The 21399-nt window shown below is 42.6% G+C and overlaps 1 protein-coding gene across 2 annotated transcripts in view; it reads left to right on the top strand.

The window, feature by feature from the left end:
• dram2b (DNA-damage regulated autophagy modulator 2b) overlaps positions 1 to 21399 on the top strand; it is a 101469-nt gene that overhangs the window by 36606 nt on the left and 43464 nt on the right. For both annotated transcript variants that reach the window (XM_078546898.1, XM_078546897.1), the window contains exon 4: positions 17385 to 17527. In XM_078546898.1, the coding sequence (XP_078403024.1) occupies positions 17385 to 17527 (143 nt within the window). The remainder of the gene's footprint in view (positions 1 to 17384; positions 17528 to 21399) is intronic.

The following is a 21399-nucleotide window of genomic DNA, read 5'->3' as shown; positions in this document are numbered from 1 at the left end:
ACACGAAGGGGCAAAAAACATTAGTGGGGGTTGTATATAGACCCCCAAACTCTAGTGGTGATGTTGGAAATGGCATTAAACAGGAAATTATGGGTGACTTTAATCTGCATATAGATTGGACAAATCACATTAGTAACAATACCATAGAGGAGGAATTCCTGGAGTGTATACAGGATGGTTTTCAGGACCAATACGTTGAGGAACCAACTAGAGAACAGGCCATCCTCGACTGGGTATTGTGTAATGAGAAAGGAATAATTGGCAATCTAGTTGTGCGAGGCCCCTTGGGGATGAGCGACCATAATATGGTAGAATTCTTCATCAAGATGGAGAGTGACGTAGTTGACTCTAAGACTAAGGTCCTGAATCTTAATAAAGGAAACTATGATGGTATGAAACGCGAGTTGGCTATGATGGATTGGGAAACGTTACTTAAAGGGATGACGGTGGATAGGCAACAGCAAACGTTCAAAGAGTGCATGGGTGAACTGCAACAATTGTTTATTCCTGTATGGCGCACAAGTAAAATAGGAAAGGTGGCCAAACCATGGCTTACAAGGGAAATTAGAGATAGTATTAGATCCAAGGAAGAGGCATATAAATTGGCCAGAAAAAACAACAGACCTGAGGATTAGGAGCACTTTACAGTTCAGCAAAGGAGGACCAAGGGATTGATTAAGAAGGGGAAAATAGAGTACAAGAGTAAGCTTGTGGGGAACGTAAAAACTGACTGTACAAGTTTCTGTAGGTATGTGAGGAGAAAAAGATTGGTGAAGACAAATGTAGGTCCCTTACAGTCTGAAACAGGGGAATTTATAATGGGGAACAAAGAAATGGCTGACCAACTAAATACATACTTTGGTTCTGTCTTCACAAAGGAGGACATAAATAACATGCCAGAAATGTTGGGAAACACAGTGAGAGGGAGGAATTGAAAGAAATCAGTATTATTAGGGAAATGGTGTTGGAGAAATTGATGGGATTGAAGGCCGATAAATCCCTAGGGCCTGATAATCTACATCCCAGAGTACTTAAGGAAGTGGCCCTAGAAATAGTGGATGCATTGGTGGTCATCTTCTGAGATTCTATAGACTCTGGAACAGTCCCTCCAGATTGGAGGGTAGCTAATGTAACCCCACTATTTAAAAAGGGAGGTAGAGAGAAAACAGGAAATTATAGAGACCAGTCAGCCTGACATCGATAGTGGGGAAAACTCTAGAGTCCATTATAAAAGATTTAATAGCTGAACACTTGGAAAACAGTGGCAGAATCGGACAGTATCAGCATGGATTTACGAAAGGGAAATCATCCTTGACAAATCTACTGGAATTTTTTGAGAATGTAACTAGTAGAGTTGATGAGGAGGAGCCAGTGGATGTGGTTTATTTGGACTTTCAGAAGGCTTTCGACGAAGTCCCACATAAGAGATTAGCATGTAAAATTAAAGCGCATGGGATTGGGGGTAGTGTATTGAAATGGATAGAAAACTGGTGGGAAGACAGGAAACAAAGAGAAGGAATAAATGGGTCTTTTTCCGAATGGCAGGCTGTGAGTAGTGGGGTACCGCAGGGATCGGTGCTGGGACCCCAGCTATTCACAATATATATTAATGATTTAGATGAGGGAACTAATTGTAATATCTCCAAATTTGCAGATGACACAAAGCTGGGTGGGAGGGTGAGCTGTGAGGAGGATGCAGAGATGCTTCATTGTGATTTGGACAAGTTGAGTGAGTGGGCAAATGCATGGCAGATGCAATATAATGTGGATAAGTGTGAGGTTATCCACTTTGGTAGCAAAAACAGGAAGGCAGATTATTATCTGAATGGCTATAAATTGAGAGAGGGGAAATGCAACGAGACCTGGGTGTCCTCATACACCAGTCGCTGAGGATAAGCATGCAGGTGCAGCAAATGGTAAAGAAGGCAAATGGTTTGTTGGCCTTCATTGCGAGAGGATTCGAGTACAGGAGCAGGGATGCTGCAATTATACAGGGCCTTGGTAAGACCACACTTGGAATATTGTATGCAGTTTTGGTCTCCTTATCTGAGGAAGGATACTCTTGCTATAGAGGGAGTGCAGTGAAGGTTTACCAGACTGATTCCTGGGACTGACATATGAGGAGATGTTGAGTCAGTTAGGATTATATTCACTGGAGTTCAGAAGAATGAGGGGGATCACATAGCCAATAAAATTCTAACAGGACTAGACTGGGTAGATGCAGGAAGGATGTTCCTGATGGTGGGGGAGTCCAGAACCAGGGGTCACAATCTAAGGATATGGGGTAGACCATTTAGGACTGAGATGAAGAGAAATTTCTTCACCCAGAGAGTGGTGAGCCTGTGGAATTTGGTACCACAGAAACTAGTTGAGGCCAAAACATTGTTTTCAAGAAGAGTTAGATATAGCTCTTGGGGCAAAAGGGATCAAAGAATTTCGGGTGAAAGTGGGAGCAGGCTATTGAGTTGGATGATCAGCCATGATCATAATGAATGGTGGAGCAGGCTCGAAGAGCCAAATGGCCTACTCCTGCTCCTAGTTTCTATGTTTCTATGTTATTCTAAAAGAGGGTTAATTGGTTTCCTGATTGTGACAGCATTCAGCTCCAAGAAATGCCCATGCCGCTTTAGGTTGAACAATTAAGAAGCAAAGGGTAATGGAAAGCTAATTGCAGTGGTTTGGGTCAGCCAGTTTTTTTCAGTTTGGCTGTTGGAACAAACTGAGACTTGACGTAAAGGAAGGTTTTCTCTGAATGGAACAGTTTTCTTAGTGTTTCCAGAGCCCAGCAGACCGTTTAAAGAGGCTGGAGAAGGGAATCTCTGGGGATTCTGTATTATGAGAACTGTCATAACCTGAATGAGAGAGGGTTCATAGATGTACGCCTTGTCAGTGTTGACCGTGTCAAGGGTTTTCGGATGGAATGCGGGTGCTGGTGAATGTGATTCAATGACCGAAATGATTGGATGGCAAGTGAGAAATCCTACAAAACAGAGGCTGTGTTGGAAAGACTGAGATTGTACGTGGTCCCACATTTGTGTGGGAAGTAATGCGATGTTTCTAACTATGTGGGGTGTATCTTTGTTGTGTCGACTATTTAAAGTAAAATTTACCTCCTTGTTTTAAATACTTTTTGTTAATTAATAATTCAATTATGTTGATTTTAGCTGTTTGGTTTAAAAAGTGAAATCTTGTCCAGTGGTTTTCTTTCAATTGGTGTCATTGGGATTCATTTTTCAAAAAAATATCAGTCCTTCTGAGGATCATAATAAAGGGTGTAATTTAATTTCATGCATAATCCTTTTTATTATATTAAATTGCGTTCGGCTAGCCAGTTTTTTTCTGTTTGGCTGTTAGAACACACTGAGAATTAATATATAAAGGAAACAAGAAAAGTTTTCTCTGAATGAAACAGTTTTCTCAGTGTTTCCAGAACCTACCAGACTGTTTAAAGGGTTCAGAGAAGGGAGTCTCTGGGGATTCTATGTCATCAGAACTATCGTGGTCTGAATGAGAGAGGGTTGGTAGACGTACTCCTTGTAGGTGTTGACCGTGTCTGGGTCTTTAAATGGAATATGGCTGCTGGTGATGCGATTTAAGGACCAAAATGATTGAATGGCATGTGTAAATGCATCTTCTGAAGCCAAGACTGTACATAATTTGGCTGACTCTCCAATCCATTGTCATATGATCGTCTGACCAAACAAGGCCATTAACTGGGCTGCATTAAATTTTTTCAGTTTAATTTGAGCTGCATCAAACTTGGCAATTCCTGAACCCCACTTGGATATTGTTACATCTTGGAGCATTCTTTGCCATGATCATAATGATGATCATCAGTCACCCTTGATCAATCCAAGTTCCAAACATATCCTATAATGCCCATAACACAAAACAAGATCACAAAATACATATTTTGCCTCTTCAACTCCCAGTTTCTCTCAGCCCTTCCTTCCCCTGAACTTCCCCTTTAATGCTTAGCTGGCTGGGGAAAGCCCCCTCTCACTCCAGGTGCAAGTATCTTTAAAGAAGACATTGCTAAAGGGGCCAATGCATTTACTCGGGGGCCAGAGCCCACATCAGAAATGTAGCGGCCCTCAATCATCCTGCTGCAACATACATGAACCTCATTTGTGTATACATGAACACATCTTGCATAGTCCTAATTTCAGATTGTCTACTCCTGAATCCTACTTTATATTCCCAAATCTGAGTTGTCTGATCCTCAATCCTATCTGAATGACCTCATCCAGCCTGAATTTTCTTTGCTTCACCATTGGAAGCTGTGCTTTCAGCTACCAACACTCTGGAATTCCTTCTCTAAACCTCTCAACCGTTCTACCTCCCTTTCCTCAATCAAGATGCTTCTTCAAACTTACCCATTTGCCCAAGCTTTAGGTCACCGCCCTGATATCTCCTTCCATGGCTTGGTGTCCAATTTTTAAAAATAACTTTCCTGTGAAGCATCTTAGAACGTTTTACTAAGTTCAAGGTGCTAAATGATGAAAACTGTTATTGTTAAACTCCTCTTACATGTTCCTGAATCCTAAATTCTTGAGTCTTTCTTGTATACACTTGAATCCAGTTTGTATATCCTTGAATCCTAGTTCTCTAATCCTGAATCACATTTGTATACTCTTGAACCTCTTGAATGTTGCTGAATCCCAGTTGGTACAAGGTCATCGACCTGAAACATTAACTTGTTTCTCTCTGCAGATGCTGCCTAACCTGCTGAGTTTTTCCAGCATTTTCTGTTTATATTTCCGATTTCCAGCATCCGCAGTATTTTGCTTTTGTCTGAGTTGTCTAATTGTGAATCCCACTGCTGTATTCCTGAATCCCACCCTGTCCCTCTTTTAAATCAATTTCTAAACTTCGAAGAACTGGACTCGTGAGTTGTTGGCACCATGTGATGAGGTGTATGATCAAAATGCTGCAGTTAGAAGCTCAACAATCCTGGTCTTACAGAGACGACCCTACATGTCCTTCTGTGACTTCTCATCTATAATTTTGGTTCTCCAAAGTAGCATTGTCATGAACAAACTACAAACTATGCCCCACTGTGAAAGAATTCCCGGCAGTCTACTGACTACCAAAGACAGCAGCTGAAGGAGCTCTGTGATTTTGTAATGTGCTTTAAACAGCTTAATCATCATCACAAGGTTTGGTTTGTGTCATGTGTTCACTTTACACATATATCCGGGTTTAATGTCACTGGTTGAAGATAAATGAAAAATTAGCACTAATATTACGCCATTCACGATGGTGGCTTGCTCAGCACATCCCAATGAACTTCACAGTCAGGGAAGGACTTTTGAAGTGTAGTCACTATTGTAATGTAGAGAAATGTGGCAGTCAAATTGTGCACAGTAAGATTCCACAAACAGCAATGCGATAATGATTGGATAACTTGTTTTATTTGAAGGATAAGTATTGCCAGGAATCTGGTGGACATAAAATATCACATGGCACCATCCGACCCAAAGAATGGCTACTCCCATTATTGGTCCTTACAGTCCGGAGTATATCCTTTCCTGCTCTATATCCAGGTAAAGGACAGCGAGGGCCAGGGATCAAACAGTGGGCCCTCATCCTGTACTTTGGCCGATGGAATGCATGATGTAGGATTTCCCTCTCTCAAGAACCGATATGAGGATTGGCTTTGAACCAGAGATTTTCCTCATTTAAATTGATTATATAAATGCACTGTACAGAATCAGATCAATATATTTCCACAGTACAGAAAGAACAAAAGTGAAACTCTCCATCTCCCTTTATAAATGGGATCAGCTGATTCAGGAGTGCCCTGAGCCTTTACATCTGAAGTCTGGGTTTGAATCAGGACCGAGTTTAGCGCAGGATTATCTCCATTGGAATAAAATTAACAATCTCCCACAGAAAGGCCTCAATATTGTTATCATTTAATATAAATCTTCCACTCTTCTTTCCTTAAGCAACTCCTAGAGTTCCATGGACAGACACACATCTCCCACTTAGTCGAAGTGACTTTTACTTATGGATGAACCATGGCATTGGGTGTTGGTGGCAATTTGACCACAGAAGCACCATAGTCACACTTGATGTTGTCTTTCCCCGACATCCATACCTGTTGGATGCAGGTTCAATTTTGCATCATATAAAATGTATGTGTACATTTTATGTATCTCTTGCTGTAAGAAATTGGACCATTGTAGTGGGGGTTCAAAATCCCGCTCTGTCAGTTGTTTCTACGTTAATTTTTTTTTTGTTCTATTTGATGGGGCTGAGCTTGAAGCAGTTACTGTCTAATGGAGACATTGTCCTTCTGGGGAAGCTCATTCACTCAAGGTTGCTTCACAAATTCTACTGCATTGTGAAATTATAATTTAAGGCTGCAGACAGTACAGGAGGAGTTACCACCAGGCTGATCCCCAAGGTTGAAGCTATGAGGAAAGTCAGTATAGAGTTGAGGTGTTTAGCCTGTAAATGAAGAGAATTGTGAAGAGATATAATGTTGTTATTTTAGATTAAGCTGCGAGGCTCAAACTGCCTGTTCTTTTCCATTGATTTCCTTGTCCTTCTCTTTCCCAATGCTCCCAGATTCTCTCCTCTTTCAAATGTGTTTATGTTCTTATGGGGTGTGGGCATCAGTGACAATGCCAGCATTTATTGGCCACCTCTAGTTGTCCTGCAAAGATGCTGGTGCCTTATCTTCCAAACAGTTGTTTTGATACAACTGAGTTAAGAGTCAATCACATTGCTGAGTGGCTGGGTTAGATGTAGGCCGAACCGGATAAGGATGGCAGATTTCCCTCCCTGAAAGACATCAATGAACTAGACGAGTTTTACAAAAATCTGAGCGCTTCATGCTCGCTTTTACTGAGCAACAACTTGTACTTATATGGCACCTTTAATGAAATAAAACGTCCCAAGGCAATTCACAGGAAGGCTGTAAAGTAAGATTTAACACTGATCCACGTAAGGGGATATTGGGGCAGATGAAGGGACAGACTGTATTGTAGCCAAATTTGCTGACAATACAAAGATGGGGAGGAAAGCAAGTTGGGAGGAGGATACAAACAGTCTGCAAAGGAATTTTGAAAGGTCAAATGAATGGACAAAAATTTGGCAGATGGGGTATAACGTGGGAAAGTGTGAGGTTATCTTGCAAAAATAATAGACAAGCAGAATATTATTTAAATGGAGAGAGAGATTGCAGAATGTTGCAGTATAGCAGGTGAAAGGAGGACCTGGAGGCAGTCAGCAGCACCTTGAAGAGCAATCCAATCCAGCCCAGTCCTAGTCTGTCGCTGAAGAGTGGAGCGGCCGCATTCTGAGAGAAATCAAAGTGTGACATCACAGGAAAAGAGATGAGATTGGTGAATATTTTGCTTGCTTATCTACAAAACTCATGTAATTTATTAGTAATCGTAAGGCTTTATTAGCTGTAGTAAGGTTTACTAGCAGTAGTGAAGGTTATTAGGAGTAGCAGGGTTTATTAATTATAAATTAAGGAAATAAATTAATTGACACACAATAAAGATGGCAGGGCAGATGATGCATTGTGACTGCAGAATGTGGGGGCTCCTGGACACCTGTGTGATCCAGGCAAACATGTCTGCAGTAAGTGTCATTGGCTTGAGGAGCTTCAGCTCAGAGTTATTGAGCTGGAGGCTGAGCTGCAGACATAGTGATCAGGGAGGGGGAAAGTTACCTGGAATCTTCATACCAGGAGGCTGTCACACCACTTAGGATAGGGTCTTCTGATCTGGTCAGTGGTCAGGGACAGGAGGGTGTGACTGCGAGTGAGACAGGTAAGGGGACCCAGAGGGCAGGAGTGTGAGCCTTTGCAATTGTCCAGTACGTATGAGGTTCTCTCAGCTTGTTTGGATGAGTGTGGGGGCTGCAGGGTGGATGAGGAAACTGACCATGGCACCGTGGTACAGGAAGCCATTCAAGTGGGGGGAGCAAAAAGGCATTTAGTGGTAGTAGGGCACAGTATAGTGAGGGGGATTGACACTTCTGTGCAGCAAAGTGCGAGAGTCCTGACGGCTGTGTTGCCTGCCCAGTGCCAGGGTTCGGGGCATCTGCTCAGGGCTGGAGAGGAACTTGCAGTTGGAGGGGGAGGATCCAATGGTCTTGGTCCATGTAGGTACCAACAACATAGGCAGGATGAGGAAGAACACTTTGCATAGTCAGTATGAGGAGCTGGGAACCAAATTAAAAAGCAGAGCCTCAAAGGTAATAATTTCTAGACTATCACCTGAGTCAAGCGAAAATTGGCATAGGACAAATTAGATTAGAGAAATGAATATGTGGCTCAAAGGCTGCTGTGAGAGAAGTAGGTTCTGGTTTGTGGGGCACTGGCACCAGTATTGGGGTAAGTGGGATCTGTACCATTGGGACGGTCTACACCTGAACCGTGCTGGGGCTGGTGTCCTCACGAGCTGCATAACTAGGGAAGTAGAGAGGGTTTTAAACTGAATAGTGGGGGCAAGGGATCAAATTTGGGAAAGTGCAGTAAACCAAAGAGTAGAGACAAGGCAAGAGAGACTGGTATTAATGTGGGAAATGATGAACAGACTGACAGAAAGGGACAAAGAGTACAAATCTGAGTAAATCAGCAGATAAGGCTAGACACTACAAAAATAACAAATGGACAAAACTAGAGGCTCTGTATCTAAATGCATATAACATTCAAAACAATAAACTAATGATAATGAACTAATAAAGCAAATAGAAATAAATAAGTCCAATCTGATAGCCATTACAGAGACATAGCTACAGGATGACATAGATTGGGACCTGAATATTGAAGGGTACATGACATTTAGGAAGGACTGGAAGTCAGGAAAAGGTGAAGGGGTGGCTCTGTTAATTAATGATAGTATAAGCACATCAGAGGGGGATGGCCTAAGTTCAGGAAACCAGGATGTAGAAGCGGTTTGGGTTGAGATGAGAAATGATAAAGGCAAGAAGTCACATGTGGGAGTGCTGTGCAGACCCCTTAATTGTAACTACACAGGAGAGAGTATAAAAGGAGAGATAATGGGAACTTGTCAGAAACGTACAGCAATAATCATGGGGGGTTTAATCTACATATAGACTGGAAAAATCAGATGGGCAAAGGTAGCGTAGATAAGGAGTTCATAGAATGTTTTTGGGATAGTTTCTTAGAACAGCACATTCTGAAGCCAGTCAGAGAGCAGGCTATACTAGACCTGATATTGGGCAACGAGATAGGATTAATTGATAACCTCAGTGAAGGCACCCCTAGGTAACAGCGATCATAATATGATTGAATTTTACATTCATTTTGAGGGAGAAACGAGTGCAACCAAGACTAGTATTTTAAACATAGGGGCAATTATGAGGGCAAGAAAGCAGAGCTAGCTAAAGTGAACGGCAAATGAGGTTAAGGGATTTATCAATAGAGGTTGAGTGGCAGATATTTAAAGGGATATTTCAGAATACACAAAATATATACATTCCAATGAGAAAGAAAAATTCCAAGGGGAAGGCCCACCATCCATGGTTAACTAAAAAAGTTAAAGACGGTATCAAATATAAAGAAAAAGCATATAATTACACAAAGACGGGTGGCAGGTCAGAAGATTGGAAAGAATATAAAGAACAGCAAAGAATGACAAAAAGATGAATAAGGAGAGAAAGTTAGTAATATAAAGATGGATAGTAAGAGTTTCTATTGATATTTGAATAAAAAAAAGAGTTAACAAAGTGAGCGTTGGTCCTACAGAAAGTGCTTCTGTGGAATTGATAATGGAAAGTAGGGAGATAGCAGAAGAATTAAACAGGTATTTTGCTTTGGTCTTCACTATAGAGGATACAAGTAACATCCAGGAAATAGCTCTAAGTCAGAAAATGGAAGAAGGGAGGAACTCAGGAAAATTACAATCATCAGGGAAGTGGTATTAAGTAAATTGTTGGGGCTGTGGGCTGGCAAATCCCCAGGTCCGGATGGACTTCACTCGAGGGTCATGAAAGAAGTGGCAAGTGAGATAGTTGATGCACTGGTTTTAATTTTCCAAAATTCCCTAGATTTGTGAAAGATTTCATTAGATTGGAAAATAGCAAATGTAACTCCTTTATTCAAAAAGGGAGTGAGACAGAAAACAGGAAACTACAGGCCAGTTAACTTAACATCTGTCATAGGAAAATGTTAGAAGCTATTATTAAAGATGTTATAGCAGGGCACTTAGAAAAATTCAAGGCAATCAGGCAGAGTCAATGTGGTTTTGTAAAAGGGAAATCATGTTTAACCAATTTATTGGAGTTCTTTGAAGGAGTCACATGTGCTGTGGATAAAGGGGAACTGGTGGATGTACTATACTTAGATTTCCAGAAGGCATTTGATAAAGTGCCATATCAAAGGTTATTGCAGAAAATAAAAGCTCATGGTATAGGGAGTAACATATTGGCATGGATTCAAGATTGGCTGGCTAACAGGAACTTAGAGAGTAGGCATAAATGGGTCTTTTTCAAGTTGGCAGGATGTGACGAGTGGTGTGCCACAGGGATCAGTGCTGGGGCCTCAACTTTTACAATTTATATAAATGACTTGGATGAAGGGACCAAAGAAATGGTTGCTAAATTTGCTGATGATCCAAAAATAGGTAGGAAAGTAAATTGTGAAGAGGGCATAAGGGACATACGGACATAGATAGGTTAAGTGGGTGGGCAAAGATCTGGCAAATGAGTATAATGTGGGCAAATGTGAAATTGTTCATTTTGGCTGGAATAATAAAAAGGAAGCTTATTATCTAAATGGCGAGAGATTGTAGAGCTCTGAGATTCACAGGGGTCTGGGTGTCCTAGTGCATGAATCATAAAAGGTTAGTATGCAGGTACAGCAGGTAATTAGGAAAGGTAATAATATGTTTTCATTTATTGTGAGGGGAATTGATTACAAAAGTAGGGAGGTTATGCTTCAGTTGTACAGGGCAATGGTGAGACCACATCTGGAGTATTATGTACAATCCTGGTCTCCTTATTTAAGGAAAGATGTAAATGTGTTGGAAGTAGTTCAGAGAAGGTTTACTAGACTAATACCAGGAATGGGTGGGTTGTCTTATGAGGAAAGGCTGGACATGTTAGGCTTGTATCCACTGGAATTTAGAAGAGTAAGAGGTGACTTAACTGAAACCTTTAAGATCCTGAGGTGTCTTAACAGAGTGGATGTGGAGAGGATGTTTCCTCTTGTGGGAGAATCTAGAACTAGGGGTCACTGTTTAAAAATAAGGGGTCACTCATTTAAGATACAGATGAGGGGAAATTTTTTCTGAGGGTAGTGAGTCTTTGGAACTCGCTTCCTCAAAAGGTGGTGGAAGCAGAGTCTTTGAATATTTTTAAGTCAGAGCTAGATAGATTCTTGATTAACAAGGGGGTGAAAGGTTATTGGGGGTAGGCAGGAATGTGGGGTTGAGGTTACAATCAGATCAGCCATGAACTTATTGAATGGTGGAGCAGGCTCAAGATGCTGAGTGGCCTACTCCTGCTGCTAATTTGTATGTTCGTATGTATGTTTGTGGGAGCTCCTGGACACCTATGTGATTCAGGACAAACATGCCTGCAGAAAATGTAAGCAGCTAGAGGAATTCCAGATCAGGATTATTCATCTGGAAGCCGAACTTCAGAGACTGTACGGCATCAGAAAGCGGGAGAAATATCTGGACACTTTGTACCAGAAGACAATCACACCTCTTAGAATAAGGTGGTCTGTTTTAGTCAGCGATGACAGAGAAGAGGGTGTGACCATGAGTGAGGCAGGTAAAAAGGACTGAGCAAACAGAGGTGGAGGAGCCCCAGACTTTGCAATTGTCAAGCAGGCTTGAGATGCTTGCAACCTGTGTGGACAAAAGCAGGGTCTGCAGGATTGATGAGCAGACTGGCCATGGCACCCTGGTACAGGAAATCATTCAACTAGGGGGAGGACAAAGGAATGTAGTGGTAATAGGGGACAGTATAGTCAGGGGGATAGACACTGTTCTCCCCAGCCGAGAGCAAGAATCCAGAAGGCTATGTTGTCTGCATTAAAGAAAAAGAAAAGGTTGAAAAGGCTGGGCCTGCATCCATTGGCAGTTAAAAGACTGGGCATCGCTGGCTGGGCCAGTATTTCTTGCCCATACCTAATTGCCCTTGAGAAGGTGGTGGTGAGCTGCCTCCTTGAACCACTGCAGTCCATGTGGTGTAGTTACACCCACAGTGCTGTTAGGAAGGGAGTTCCAGAATTTTAACCCAGTGACGGTGAAGGAACGGCAATATATTTCCAAGTCAGGATGGTGAGTGACTTGGAGGGGAACTTCCAGGTGGTGGTGTTCCCATCTATCTGCTGCCCTTGTCCGACTAGATGGTAGTGGTCGTGGGTTTGGAAGGTGCTGTCTAAGGAGCCTTGGTGAGTTGCTGCAGTGCATCTTGTAGATGCTACACACTGCTGCTACTGTGCGTCAGTGGTGAAGGGAATGAATGTTTTTGGTTGTGGTGCCAATGAAGTGGGCCGCTTTGTCCTGGATGTGGGACCTGTACAAACTAGACGGGCTGCACCCAGGCAGAGCTGGGACCAGTGTCCTTGCGGGGGCTTTTGCTAGTTCTGTTGGGGGGTATTTAAACTAGTGTGGCAGGGGGATGGGATCCCAGGAGTAGGATCAGATAGGTCAGATTCAGATCAGAAAAATGGAGGTAGAACATTAGCTAGGGACCTTGTGATAGACATGGAGTTACAGGAGAAGCAAAGTTTAAAAAGTGTCCAGCAAGGGAAATTGATGGGGTTAAACTGTTTATACTTCAATGCAAGGAGTATTACAAACAAGGTTGATGAGTTAAGGGCACAGGAGAGACACATGGCAGCAGGATGTCATTGCTATAACGGAGACCTGGCTAAAGGAGGGACAAAACTGGCAGCTTAATATCCCTGGTTATAGAGTCTTCAGACACGATAGAGTAGGAGATAAAAAAGGTTGGGGGGTAGCACTAATGGTTAAAGAATCAATTCCAGTTGTGAGAAGGAATGATATACTAAATGGGTCAACAAACGAGGCTTTATGGATTGAGTTTAGAAATAAAAAAGGGGCAGTCACACTACTGGGAGTATACTACAGACCCCCAAATAGTGAAAGGGAGATAGAAGAATAAATATGTAGGCAAATTTCTGCTTGTAAGAACAAGAGGGCAATAATAGTAGGAGACTTCAACTATCCTAATATCAACAGGGATTCAAACAATATAAAGGGCACTGAGGGAGAAAAATTCATGCAGTGTGCCCAGGAAAATTTTTTCAACCAATTAGTGACAAACTCAACGAGAGGAGATGCAATTCTAGACCTAGTCTTGGGGAACGAAGAAGGCCAAGTGGGTGAAGTGGCAGTGGGCGACCATATCGGGGCAGTGATCACAATTCAGTTAGATTTAGCATTACCATGGAAAAGGACAGAGATAAGGCAGGAGTAAAAGTCTTGAACTGGGGGAAGGCAAATTTTGCAGAAATGAGAAGGGACTTGGCTGAGGTGGACTGGACAGCACTGCTGGAGGATAAAACAGTGGGAAGCACTAAAAAGCGAGATCCTAATTGTACAAAGTAGACAAAAATAAGATTGGTACTGCCAAATCTAGACCCCTGGTTGTGTAGAGGAATACAGGGGAAGATCAAACAGAAGAAGAAAGCGTACGATAGGCACAAAGAACTAAGCACTGCAGATAGCCTAGACGAATATAGGAAGTGCAGGGACGAAGTAAATAAGGAAATCAAAGAGAACGCATGGAAAAAGATTATCAAGTAAAGTTAAAGATAACCCAAAGATGTTTTACCAATACATTAATGCTAAAAGGTTAGTTAAGGAAAAAGTGGGACCTATCAGAGATGAAGATGGAAACATGTGTGTAGATGCAGAGGCTGTGGGAAGGGTTTTGAATGAATATTTTGTCTCCGTGTTTACAGAGGAAAGGAGGAATGTAGATATAGTAGTCGAAGAGGAACACTGCGAGATATTGGACGGGGTAGTCATACAGAGAGCGGAAGTATGCGAAGGGTTGAAATCCTTGAAAGTTGATAAGTCACCAGAGCCAGATGGATTGTTTCCGAGGCTGCTGAAGGAAGTCAGGGAGGAGATAGCAGATGCTCTGAGGATGATTTTCCAATCTTCACTAGATACAGAGGAGGTTTACAAGAATGTTGCCAGGGTTAGAAAAGTGTAGCTACGAGGAGAGATTGGATAGGTTGGGGTTATTTTCCTTAGAACAAAGAAGGCTGAGAGGTGACTTGATTGAGGTATACAAAATTAAGAGGGGAATAGATAGAGTGGACAGGATAAAATTGTTTCCCTCGGTGGAGAATTCTAGGACTAGGGGACATAAGTGAAGCAGCACTTCACTTGCACTTCCCTCAATTTAGTCTACTGCATTCACTGCTCCCAATGCGGTCTCCTCTACATTGGAGAGACCAAACACAGACTGGGTGACCGCTTTGTGGAACACCTTCAGTCTGTCCGCAAGCATGACCCAGACCTTCCTGTTGCTTGCCATTTCAACACACCACCCTGCTCTCATGCCCACATGTTTGTCCTTGGCTTGCTGCATTGTTCCAGTGAAGCTCAATGCAAACTGGAGGAACAGCACCTCATCTTCCGACTCGGCACTTTACAGCCTTCCGGACTGAATATTGTGTTCAACAACTTTAGATCATGAACTGTCTCCTCCATCCCCACCCCCTTTCCGATCCCCCCTTTTCCAATAATTTATAATTTTTTAACACACTATTTTTTTGTTTTCCCTCCTATTTTTAAATTTATTTCGATCCATTGTTTCATCTCCACCTTTTAGCCTATTTCGATCCCTTCCCCCCACCCCACCCTCACTAGGGCCATCTGCCACTAGCTTGCTTCCCTTAATGTCCCCATTAGCACATCCTTTAGATAATATCACCACCATCAACACCCCTTTGTCCTTTTGTCTATGACATCTTTGGCAGTCTCTTCTTGGCCTCCACCTATCACTGGCCCCCTATTGAGTTCGCCTGTCCCACCCACTTCTACCAGCTCATATTTCATCTCATTTCTATATGTCTTAGTTCTGATGAAGGGTAATACGAACTTGAAATGTCACCTGTGTCCCTCTCTGCAGATGCTGTCAGACCTGCTGAGTTTTTCCGGGTATTTTTGTTTTTGTTTGACATAGATTCAAGATAAGTGGCAGAAGGTGTAAGGGGGACATGAGGAAGAACTTTTTTACGCAGAGGGTAGTGGGTGTCTAGAATTCACTGCCCAAGTTGGTGATAGAGGCAGAAACTTTAAACTCTTTTAAAAAGTACCTGGATCTGCACCTTAAGTGCTGTAAACTGCAGGGCTATGGGTGCAGGAAGGTGGGATTAGAAAGGGCACCTGGGTGTCCTCTGGCTGGCATGGACAAGATGGGCTGAATGGCCTCCTTCTGTGCTGTAACTTTTCCATGGTTCTAACTAGGGGACACAGTTTAAAAATAATGGGTCTCCCATTTAAAGATGGAGATGGGGAGAAAGTTTTTTTCTCAGAGGGTTGTGAATTTTTGGAACACTCTTCCCAGGAAGCAGTGGAGGAGCAATGAGTATTTTTACATATAAACATATGAACAAGGAGCAGGAGTAGGCCTTTCAGCCCATTGAGCCTGCTCCACCATTCAATGAAATCATGGTGGATCTGAATGTAACCTCAACCCCACATTCCTGCCTACCTCTGATAACCTATCACCTCCTGGCTTACCAAGATCTATCCAACTCTGCCTTAAAAATAATCAAAGACTCTCTTCCTGAAAAGGTGGTGGAAGCAGAGTTCCAAGGACTCACGACCCTCTGAGTGAAAAAATTTTGCCTCATCTGTTTTAAATGGGTGACCCCCTTATTTTTAAACACTAACCCCAAATTCTAGATTTTTCCACAAGAGGAAACATCCTCTCCACATCCACCCTGTCAAGTCCCCTCAGGATTTTATATGTTTCAATCAAGTTGCCTCTTAATCTTCTAAACTCCAGTAGATACAAGCCTAACCTGACCAACCTTTCCTCATAGGACAACCCACCCATTCCAGGTATTAGTCTGGTAAACCTTCTCTGAACTGCTTCCAACGCATTTACATCCTTCCTTAAATAAGGTGACCAATATTGTACACAGAACTCCAAAAGTGGTCTCACTAGTGCCCTGTACAACTGAAGCATAACCTCCTTACTTTTGTAATCAATTTCCCTCGCAATCAGTGATAACATTCTATTAGCTTTCCTATTAGCCTTCTTTGGAGGCAGATCTAGATAGATTCTTGACTAACAAGGGAGTCAAAGGTTATCGGGGGTAGGCAGAATGTGGATTTGAGGACACAGTCAAATCAGCCATGATCTTATTGAATGGGGGAGCATGGCCAAGGGGCTGAATGGCCTAGTCCTACTACTAATTCATATGTTCGTACAGGGAAGTCTGGGTACATGAATCACAAAATATTAGTATGCATGTACAGCAAGTAATCAGGAAGGAAAATGGAATGTTGACCTTTATTGCAAGGGGGGTTGAAGTATATAAGTAGAGAAGTCTTGCTACAACTGTACAGGGCATTGGTGAGAGACAGCTGGAGAACTGTGTACCGTTCTGGCCTCCTGACTTAAGGTGAGATTTACTTGCTTTCGAATCAGTTCATGGAAGGTTCACTAGGCTGATTCTTGGTATGAAGGGAGTGTCTTAAGAGGAAAGGTTGAGCAGGTTGGGCCTATACTTTTTGGAGTTTAGAAGAATGAGAGGTGATCAGAGTAGATGCTGAGAGAACTTTTCCTCTTGGTGGGGAATCTAGAACTAAGGGGAACCATTTCAAATAAGGGGACTCCCATTTAAGACAGCAATGAGGAGGAATTTCTTCTCTCGAGGGTTATTAGTCTTTGGAATTCTCTACCCCAGAGAGCAATGGAGGCTGGGTCATTGAATAGATTGAAAGCTGAGCTAGATAAATTTTTGATCGAAATGGGAATCAAGGATTATGGGCCTGTGGAAAGTGGAGTTAAGACCACAGTCAGATCAGCCATGGTCTTATTAAATGGCAGAGCAGGCTCGATGGGCCAAATGGTCTACTCCTATTTCTTATGATGAGGGTTTCAGTCACAGATGAGCTGAGGTGGAGTTGGGTAATGTGACAGAAGAGTAAATAGGTGATTGTCGTGATGGCACAAATTTGTGGAACCAGATTTTTATTTCCAGGTTTTTTTAAACTGCCTTAGTGGGATTTAAATGAATGTTCTCTGGATTAGTCCAAGCCTCTGGATTACTAATTCCAGCAACATAATCCCTGCACCACTGTACCTGCCTGCACCTTGTCACCTGAATTGAAGTCAAGTTGCCTGTAGATTGCAGTTCACCCACTGATGTCTCTTGGTCTCTTCTCCCTCAGGTGTTATGACCATGTACGTACGGTACAAACAGGTGGAGGCTCTAAACCAGGAGGATGAGCGCACCATCTTTAAACTGAATCGGTTGGGCTTTGTGTTGGGCCTCATCAGCTGCCTGGGACTCTGTATCGTGGCAAACTTCCAGGTAATGATCTGTTTGCATGGAGTTTGAGTGCAGCACTGATAGAGAGCAAAGAGGAGTGGTGTGATTGGTTAATTTGGACATTGACATTTGGTGGTAACCATGGAAACCCAGTTTAACTGAGTTACTGAGAGAACTAGGGGAAGCACAAGTAGTCACAAGTAGTTCTCAGGATTTGGCCCACAAGTGAGATAAGCCTCATAACTTTCTAAGTATTACATTTCCATCAGAACTTTTAAAATTAATTTCTCTGGCACACCTGTACTGGGTTGGATAAATGCACATAAAATCCTAGCTTCTAATTGCTGATCTGTGCTGAGTTACACCATCATAGTGAGCATAGCTTGGCATGCTATCTGCTGCTCATCACGATGGAGTGGCTCCAGCTGGGAATGGCATGCTCTTTGAGCTGAGCAATTTTAATACCAGGGATAGAATACTTTCAATTTCATATGCCCAGTGTCAACATCAGTACTTGGTGGACAAGGTAAAGCCTGGGTGAGATACAGAGTAAAGCTCCCTATTCCATCAAACACTCCCAGGACAGGTACAGCATGGGGTTAAATACAGAGTAAAGCTGCCTCTACACTGTCCCCATCAAACACTCCCAGGGCAGGTACAGCACAGGGTTAGATACAGAGTAAAGCTCCCTCTTCACTGTCCCTATCAAACACTCCCAGGACAGGTACAGCACGTGGTTAGATACAGAGTAAATCTCCCTCTACACTATCCCCATCAAACACTCCCAGGACAGGTACAGCACGGGGTTAGATACAGAGTAAAGCTTCATCTACACTGTCTCCATCAAACACTCCCAGGGCAGATACAGAGTAAAGTTCCCTGCACACTGTCTCCATCCAATACTCCCAGGACAGTGACAGAATGTTGCCCCAGCTTACAGGAAATCTCTCTGCCTCAGATGATTATAAACGGATTCTGTCAGCAGTAGATGCATTTTCCATATTTATATATGTCGGAAATGACCATATGATTGTTGTGAAACCAGCCAACTGTAGGACAATAGGGTCAGGCTTGTCCACTTTGGGGTTCACCAGCATTTAACTTTTAGGCAATTGTTTTTAAATGGGTGGAAAACAACGTGTAAATGAGCTGTGATAGGAAGATCCTAACCTGTGCTATTGTCTTCTCATTGGAAATCCATGAGATTTGTTTTATGACATTGTGAATTAGCATTACTTGAATCTTTATACTGATCACTTTTGACTTACAGCCCTACCCTCAAATTAATTAAATGTCCATTTTTCAGCAGTGATAGTGTAAAGTGTGTCTGTTTAGATGATTAGAATTGTGTGAGAATTTGGTGTGCATATATACTACACCTCAATGCTATCACCATCTCCTTTCCAAAGTTCTCATTGCTAAGGAAGAAATTTAAGATTATCAATCCAAGATTGATATAAATTAGATCTGATATTTGCTTAATATTAATGGGCTTCTAAAACTTGGGAAGGCTAAGCAAAACCCTGTTAATTGTCTCTGGAGATTTCAGATGGCTATTGTCCTTGATAGCCATTGTTTCATGTTAACTGTTTTTAAATCCCTAACGCTGTAAATTACATTAATGTTTTAACCTGTGCCAGTCAGGTCCCAGCTGTAGTATTTTCAGTCATTTGTGATATAGGAGATGCAGCCCGAATCTTGCCCAAATTCCAGTTCTTGGATCCTTTACAAAATGATCATTGTTACGCTTGGCCTGTGCCCCCATTTGGCATGTTTTCTAGGTCTGGATTTCACTCAAGGGGAATCTGCTACAATCGGTGTCCAAAAGGCCTGAGAAATAAGGTCCCCATCAGTTCCTTGGAACGGGCAGGGCCGAGTATTTTGGTTCCTGGGTCTTAGTGATGCACTTAGACCTGTGCTATCTCCCATTATCCCACTGTAGTGTTGTCCATCTGTATTTCTGTGTGACAGGGCTTCATCTGTGGAACATTCTTCATTGCATATTCAGAAAAAAACTACTTCCCCGCCCCAGGCTAAGAAATCTCTTTACTGTTTTAGTGATGTCAGTGTGACTGAAGACTTGTGCTTTACTGAGGGAGCACTGCACTGCCAGAAGTGCTGTCTTTGGATGAGATTTTAAACCAACTTTCAGGTGGCAATAAAAGTTGCCATTGTACTATTTTGAAGAAGAGCAGGAGAGTTCTTCCCAGTGTGCTAGTCAATATATATCCCTTAGCAACTTCACGAAAATAAAAATTGATTTTCCCATTGTGGGAGCTTGCTGTGTGTTAACTGGCCACTGCATTTCCTACATTACAACAGTGACTACACTTCAAAGACATGTCATTGAGTGTAAAGTGCTTTGGGGTAGCCTGAGGTTCTGAAAGGTGCTATATAAATGCAAGTTCTTTCTTTCTGATAAAACTTGAATGCATCACTCTTAGAGGAGTAATCTAGTGAGCTGATAAATGTAAATCAAAGGACAGGAACCAAACTGTGGAGCAAACAGCCAGGGAACTGAATGGTCATTACCTGGTTCCACAAAGACCAGTCTACAGACATTAATTCACATGAAGCTATACACCTCAGTTATTATTGCCCTCGCTGGCAGCGTAGACCTGAACTGTGGCCTAGCAATTTGTTCCTCTCATGGACGCTGGTTCCTTCAATTCATTTGTAAGAACTGAAGAACACTGTGCTCTTTGCACATCTATCACTGTCTCCAAGTTAAGTGAAGCTAACAGCTTGTATCAAACGTTTGCTTGAAGAGTTCATGCAGGGGCATGTTTGATACAGTTACATAAACTATAGAGCCTGTGTACAGTGTCTGGGACAGCAGGTAAAGAGAGTGACTGCTCCAAGTATGAGTCTAACTGATATACTTCACTGTGATGGGGCGGCGGGCAACACTGTTAAAGGATCAAAATGGTATCTCCTGGACTCCATATGCTGGGCTGAAACTCCCAGTTCAGGAATTGGGGCCAGGTCTTACTGTGAGTCGGTTGAGATGGTGTTTGGGGTCTGTGGAGTTGGTGATTGGGGTGATAGATGCGGAGAGCGGAAAGGAATGTCTTTCTTTGGTTAGGGCAGTAAGCTTATGTTTGGGGTATGTCGGTTGTTTATCTGTGTGCTCCCTCACAGGCCTACTTGGGTTGTATAATATCAGCATGAGCAATTGGACCTAATCTATGCTGGAATGGGGGAATTCTTCATAGACGGTAGCATTGTCCCTGCTTGTCTGAGTCAGGCAGGGGACCTGTCAGTACAAAAGTGGGTAGTGTGGCTCACTGATGAACTAGGCTTCCCAACTCTGGCTGGTTGTATTCTTGGAGGTTTCTTTGCTTTCCTCTGATGACCCCACCCTGCACTCTCCCCTCAGTGGTAGGGCAACAAGTCCATCCTTGTGCCTACCCACACCAATCAGAACATCAACAGATTAATTACTCGATTGGAAGATTCTTCATTAACACTAAAATAGCCTTATTCCTATGACATATATAGATAAGAAATTTCCAAATAATTTGAAACACAGTTTTTAAATATCTCGATGAATTTTCTCCCTGGTCACATACAGCAGTACCCTGGAGACTAAGCTTTCATCCTGGGAGACTCCTGGGTAACCCTGGAGGGTTTGCAACCTGATCTTTCGGCTCGAGTTTTGAGTTGGAGTGGGGAGATTGGTAAGCCCTGAACCCCAACTCTCCAACCCCACCCCTACCCCCATCCTGGAGAGTTCAGCGTGAGGTGTGGGCCATTTAAACTCCCTGACCTCATTTAAGCAAAGGTAGATCTATCTCTTGCCTAAAACCAATGAGAATGATGAGAAGGCCAGTGGGTGGGGTGAGGAATGGGAGTTGGATCAAACCTGATGACTCGGTCTCTGGTACAAGGTTAGAGCTGTAGCTGAAGGGATG

The sequence above is a fragment of the Cetorhinus maximus genome, chromosome 8 (genome assembly GCF_964194155.1).
Source record: "Cetorhinus maximus chromosome 8, sCetMax3.hap1.1, whole genome shotgun sequence".
NCBI lineage: Eukaryota > Metazoa > Chordata > Chondrichthyes > Lamniformes > Cetorhinidae > Cetorhinus > Cetorhinus maximus.
The sequence above is the reverse complement of the archived record's forward strand: the minus strand, read 5'-3'. Positions and strand labels throughout refer to the sequence as shown.